Source organism: Epinephelus moara, chromosome 16, assembly GCF_006386435.1.
Source record: "Epinephelus moara isolate mb chromosome 16, YSFRI_EMoa_1.0, whole genome shotgun sequence".
Taxonomy (NCBI): domain Eukaryota; kingdom Metazoa; phylum Chordata; class Actinopteri; order Perciformes; family Serranidae; genus Epinephelus; species Epinephelus moara.
Genome location: NC_065521.1, coordinates 31,585,571 through 31,592,000, shown reverse-complemented (window position 1 = coordinate 31,592,000; position 6,430 = coordinate 31,585,571). Strand labels below are relative to the sequence as shown.

Here is a 6,430-nt window from a genome sequence, read left to right as displayed (position 1 = left end):
ATTTAACATTTAGATTTAGATTTAGCATTTAGATTTAGATTTAAGATTTAGATTTAGCATTTAGATTTAACATTTAGATTTAGATTTAGCATTTAGATGTAGATTTAATATTTAGATTTAACATTTAACATTTAGGTGCCACATTTAATATTCAGATTTAACTATTTAATATATTTCTAAGTTAACAAATATTGCTGTAAATGTGGTTTTTAAACATTGTTTGAAGCTAAATGTGGCAAAATGTTGATGTTATTTTCAGCGTTAGCCACTTTACAAACAGCACCCCATACTTTTGTGTGTCAGTTACAGTTTATGTTACAGTGTTGTCCACTGTAACAGAGAAATCCATGACAAGATTTCACTGCATGTTGTGATGGTTATCCTGCTCACAGGAGAATTGTGACGAGCATCAGGCAAGACATATTATATTTTACTAGCTAGCTAGTTAGATTGTAAAATAATAGCTATAACAAATTTCTAATACAGTAACTGCTGTCAAGCTCTCCATCATTGTTGAAAACCTGGTGCCCGCTGCAGGTTGGATGTTGATGCTTGTGTATGTATGGTGTTACAGTACGGGTGCTTAGAGTGGCCAAAAATAATAAAGAAGGAACTGTATTTTAGATATAATTTATACCATTTGATATATAAGTAAAACATTATATTACATATAATATGAAATCCAATTGTGATAAAATTCAAAGTTATTATACTTTTTTTTTAGAGCACAAAGGTTAAAATTGCACCCATATTATAACAGCACAAACAGACGAGTCTCAGCTGGCAGCAGGTTTTCGCAAATGGCCAAAGTTACTGTATTTATGGAATTCATAACTGCATTCGTTTACCATTTAACTAGCTAGCTGCCAAAACAAAATGTGCCTTTCATGTTGTTAGCCGCACTTCTCCTAGCCTTGGTCACAGGGACATGCAGGTAGAGGATCAAAGTCTGATCAGTGAGATAGGGATCAATATTTTGGGCCTATCATATGAGACACAATAGACGAATGCTCATGTTAGCACAACAAATGGAATGGCGTGCAGGTGAGCGCATATTAATACACTGGAGCTGGAAGACCTATGTGTTGGTTTCCAGTGTGCTGGTGAGCTCCAGCAGCACCGGAGAGAAAGTTATGCGTAATAACATGACGGTGGATCCGACATACTAACGCACATACAATGGCGTAACCCAGATGTGCTGATCACCAGGACGAGGAAAAAACACACTGGAAGCTGGCTCCTTATTCTTATGCTCCTTATGCTTTCAGGCAGCCTTAGGGCGCAAAGCAGAATGGGATGCATTGTAAATATATGACTGGAAATGCATTGAACATGATAACGCACAGCCCAGCATGACCCAGATGTGTGATCACCCGCGGCACCCTTCTTTAATGTGGTGTGTATATGACACAGTCACCTTCAGGGAATTTATTTTTGGTTCCAATACCCATACCATACTGAAATCACTGATCTTCACTTTAGCACACTTCTATAGTTGATTTTTACCATTATGCCAAACACATACATATAATAAACAATAAACAGAAATAATGTTTTCTCATTTTTATTTGAATCCAGACATGAAATGCAGCAAGAAATACATGAACCAAAGTTCAATGAGCAAAATAACCAAATGAATCTAACACTGTACTTCTGCACTGTGACTACAGACTGAAGGGGAAACATTGTATTTTCTATGGCACGTACTGCTTTGTGGAGGGGACGAGACTGTGGGTGCTGGACGTGGCACCCTGGTCATAAAGCAAAAGAGGTAACAGCGAGTACTGATACAATGAAATCTCAGGGGTTCATTGGAATGTAGACAACAACACAAGGCCATTGTACTGTAAATACTAAACAAGTCAAGCATGTCACATCACTGGGAGGTACTGCAAGTCACCCTGAGGTAACTGGAAAACAAGTCATGGACCGACTCTCATCAGGAACAGAGGCATGAAGCAAGTTTCATTCCAAAATGATTTGATTCCAGTGATCATTTTGAAAGATGAAATACTGGATATCTCATGATGGAACAAAACTTTTCAAATGTAAGACTAAGAAGGGAAACCACTGGGCTATTTTCAGGATCACCAGATTCAAGTTAGTTATTAAACTAAATGTTTCCATATTAGGTGTTTTGTCTTTTTTTCTTTTTACCATATCTTAGTAATCATTTAATGACAGAAAATAAAGAAGAATTCAAAATCCTGCAGACCGTTGCCATTTGTTATTCACTTTGCAAAACCTGCATCATCGTAATCCTGAGCACAGCACAGAAAGTCCTAAAGTCCTTGACACACTCTCTGCAGTCAAATATTAACTGTTACAGCATGTCCTGAACCGGCCACACTGATGTTGATATAGCACAACTGTTTGCACAGCCCAGACACATTAGCAGTACCACTTTAGATTGTCTTTCACAGTAACAACAACTATGTTTCAAATACACCTTTATTCATGAACATCAAAAATAACTATTTACACTGTTGCTTACACATCACATATTTGAAAGATATTTTCCTCTTGAGTAGTAAAATACTTCAGTCTAGTGCTCAGGCTTACAGTTTAAGTGCTCTGTTACTGAGTTAGGTCTATTATGAGAGATCTGATGTTCATGCCAAGCCAGTCTCATGTGGTGCAGCCCTGCGAAGCTGTGTAGCGTTTAACTAGTTAATATATCAAACAGACTGATTTGATTCAATGCAACTGATAGGATTACGATTGCTTCATATTATTGGTCAAATCCTGTAAGAATGCAGTCAGAGGCTTTAATCGTACATAATTATCGATCGCAAAAGCTTTGTCCTACGGCAAAATAACATGATGAAATGCATTATCCTCACAGGTGAACGCTTGAATCTCATTTTGATGTTTGGCTACAGCTAAAAGCCTCAGCGATAGTTTCACATGTAAGCATGCGTCTGCGTGTCTCTGGACGTTGTTTACTGCCCGCCTCTTTATGCAACCAGCTTCACATTAACATACAAGGCAGACTGGACGACAGCAGCAGCAGCACGTTAAGAGCTTAGGAGTAGTAATCTGTAGCTGAGTCACTATGATACTGGTAAGACGCTATAGAGAGTTAACCCAAATAATGGGTTTATAGAACCATAAAAATAGCACGGAACCAACCAAGGTTATGTATGGCACATCTTTACATCACAAAGCAAACTGAAATATGGAAGACAGCGAATAAACTCAGATAAAGCAATGAAATTCACGATTGTTGATATGCAGGCATTTTTTTTCACAGAAACAATAAAAAGGGGACCTACAGACGCTGGGAGTCACATTTGACATTTACCTTTCTAAACTTACTGAAACTCTTAGCAGTGCTAGTTTAGTCACCACCCAAATAAGTCACCATCCTGCTGAAGAGCCTTTATTAGGACATGTTGAAATGTATGTATGGTCCCAGTGTACTTATATATACCAGTGTTATGCAGGTGTAAATGATTGAGAGAAAAAAAGGACAAGAAAAAGAGGGAGATAAATGTGTGAGATCGAGATGGAAAGACTTATGAGTGTGCTGTGTTGTTTATCTGTGCTTTATCTCCCAGTTTTACTCCCAGAGTAAAAGGTATACCGTATCTGTTCCACAAATAAAGTTGTTAAACCCTTTAACAAAATAAAAGGCAGCTAGGTGATATCCTTTAAGGTCATCACCAAGAGACGCTTTTAAATAGTTTCCATCTTCTAAAAATAAATCATTTTTTGGCAGTTCAGTGACCGAATTGTCCCAAATTTTGCTCGAGTCTTGGTCAGGAACAGTATTTGTTAAATGGTGTGTTTGATGCGCTGTAATTGGTCCTCGTGTCCAAGGTTTGGTTCATAGATCAATAATTTCACTGCTGACGCTGGCAGAGTCGTCATGTCGGCTGACCTCCAGGTAACTCCGTGACCCCACTGGCCTCCCAGCCCTCCCCCGCACCTGCTCTGAGTCCGGTGTGATGAACGGCCGCGTGTCGTCCACTCCATCATCCCCCAGATGCCCCGTTGACGTTCTGGAGGGACGAAGTGACACAGGGCAGGACACTGATGAGGGGACGCTTCCTACTGTGTTCCCAGCCCACCTGTGACCCTGGTGGGAGGGTGTGGGCGGAGCAGTCACCTGCCTGCTGGGCACGCTGCTGAGAACACTGCCCCCCAGTGGCATGGAAGATTCTGTCGGGGCATCGCTGCTCTCAGAAATCAGCTGAGGGTCACTGTTCCTGCGGAGCCAGGGCCCCTGGCTGACCCCTGATCCCGGTGAGGGGGACTGTGAGGGTGGGTTCAAAGGATGAAACAAGCTCCCTCCTACGAGCAGGTGTTCCCTGTGCAAAGCCTCATCTATGCTGCGGGTCAGGTCGATGGGAGATGGGGGTCGCAGATCGAACTCATAAAGAGACAGGGAAGTGTCCCTTTCCTGATCCAGACTGCCACTCACTGAGCGCTGCGGAGGCCGGCCCAGTGCCTGCAGTCTCAGCAGGGAGCCTGTGGAGCTGTCAGATATGCCTCGCTCTGCAGAGTGCCCCCTATGGTTGCGTCCCCTGTTGCTGTCTTTGACGCAACGTGGCTGGGCATTGGCCTGCTCGTGGTTCTGGTTCCTGATCAGACTCTTGCTGATGTCAGCTCCAGGACGCTCCTGGCCAGCCCAATTGTTAGGCACCTCCCCTGGTCCTCCTCCTCCTCCTCCTCCTCCCACCCCATTACTGTCAGACTTTCTACAGGGCTTCCCCCTCAGGCTTTGGACTATCTTGGACCAGCAGGTATGTCTTTGAGGGGAGCCTGTAGATTGGCCAGGGGACGGCAGGTCTCCCGCTGCTCTGCCATCTGGTCCACCCTCTTCCCGTCCACGGCAACCTTGAGGCCTCCAGAACACCCAGGAGCCCAGGAGTAGGAGGGAGAACCCCCAGGCCAGCTCCAGCAGCCGGGCCCAGAAATGCACAAGCCACCATCCCCAGTTGAAGCGCGTCCAGTTCCCCAGCAGTCCATAGAGCCATAAGGTAGCATGAACATGCAGCCCACAGCAAAGTGCCCCCAGAACTGCACACACGGCCAGCACTCTCCCCAGAATCACCCCCATCCTCCTGCTGCCTGTCCAAGCCTTCCTCCTGGCCTCTTCAGGGACTCCAGGGTGGGGAATGGAGGGGCAGCGTATACGTGGAAACACATAGCAGAGGAAGCCCAGACAGAGAGCCAGGCCCCAGCACAGGGACAGGACCTGCAGGGTGACGGGCACCACAGGGGACAGGGCTGGGGAGAGCAGATCCGCCGCCAGCAGCAGGGTACACTGCAACACAGCCAGGACAGCCACGAGAGGAGGATGCTCCAAAGTGGGAGGTAACACACTGACTCCTGCCACCCGCAATGCCAGCAGTGCCAGGGCAGCCTGTGTCCACACCAGCAGGTGTAGAGGCAAGTTGTAGAGGGCCGTAACTGCAGAGCGAGGGAGGACCTTCCTTGTACCATAGGGGTCTATTAAAAACAGAGACGCCCTAAGGCCTCCAGCCAGAAACAACAGAGCGTTGGCGAGTGCGAGAGCCCCCCGATGAGGACAGTTTGCTCCAGGGGACAGGGTGAGGCCGAGAGCAGCTCCAGCAAACAGGAGGAGGAAGAGGCTTGCTGACCCATAGACATGCAGCTCCCAGGCAAAAGCCAACGTCCGGCTCAGGTCTCCCCAGTACAGAAGTGTGCCATTGGGGGTGGAGCTGTCGCTGGGAGTGGGGGCTGGATTTGAAGTAGAGTGGGGAGCTTGGTGAGGGTGTCCCAGGAGAATGGAGCGGTTCCTCTGACCAATACCAGCCTGATATGTGGGGCTTAGCCTTGCTCGGGTAACAGGTACGACACCAGTGGCAAGAAAGGAAGAAGTCCCTACAAAAGAGAAACAGAGTTTGGGGTTTTAGTTATTTTAATATATGAGAAACAAATGTTAAAAGCAAAATATTTTCTAAATGCCATTTATCTGAAAAGCAGAGCATTAGTATAAAACACATGAAATACTCTTCACAGCCACTAGAGGGGTGTAGCTCACCATCAAAGTCAAGAGCTAGGACTATCTCAGCTCGTCATTGTAACTTAATCTTTTCTGCATGGACACATTGTCCCAGGTCTGTCTATAATACAAACATAAAGACAAGGTCTAATAAAATTAGCCAACTTGCACAGTCTCAATGACGTCTATTTTTGAAATCTTATTAAATTTGCATCACTTCCCTTTCTCTCTCCTCTCTGCAAGTATCAGGTTAGTGTGCTGCTACCCATCAGCTGTAACACTGGATCCCAAAACATGGTTAAGTATGGAAATAACAGGCCTAAACCACAGACAGTGCCCCTGTGTGTGAACAGAAACGTACACATTACACACTATGTACTCAATAAGGCACACACAACTGCAGATGTAATCCAAAAACAAGGAACGATACATCAGCTAATACCAGCATGCAGAGTG

At 44.9% G+C, this 6,430-nt stretch overlaps 1 protein-coding gene across 3 annotated transcripts in view; it reads right to left on the bottom strand.

Moving 5' to 3' along the window:
- Positions 1-1,548: 1,548 nt before the first annotated feature.
- The window catches only part of LOC126402790 (proline-rich transmembrane protein 3), a 32,981-nt gene continuing 28,099 nt past the window's right edge, over positions 1,549-6,430 (bottom strand). For all 3 annotated transcript variants that reach the window (XM_050065040.1, XM_050065041.1, XM_050065042.1), the window contains exon 4: positions 1,549-5,853. In XM_050065040.1, the coding sequence (XP_049920997.1) occupies positions 3,830-5,853 (2,024 nt within the window). In that variant the 3' untranslated portion in view covers positions 1,549-3,829. The remainder of the gene's footprint in view (positions 5,854-6,430) is intronic.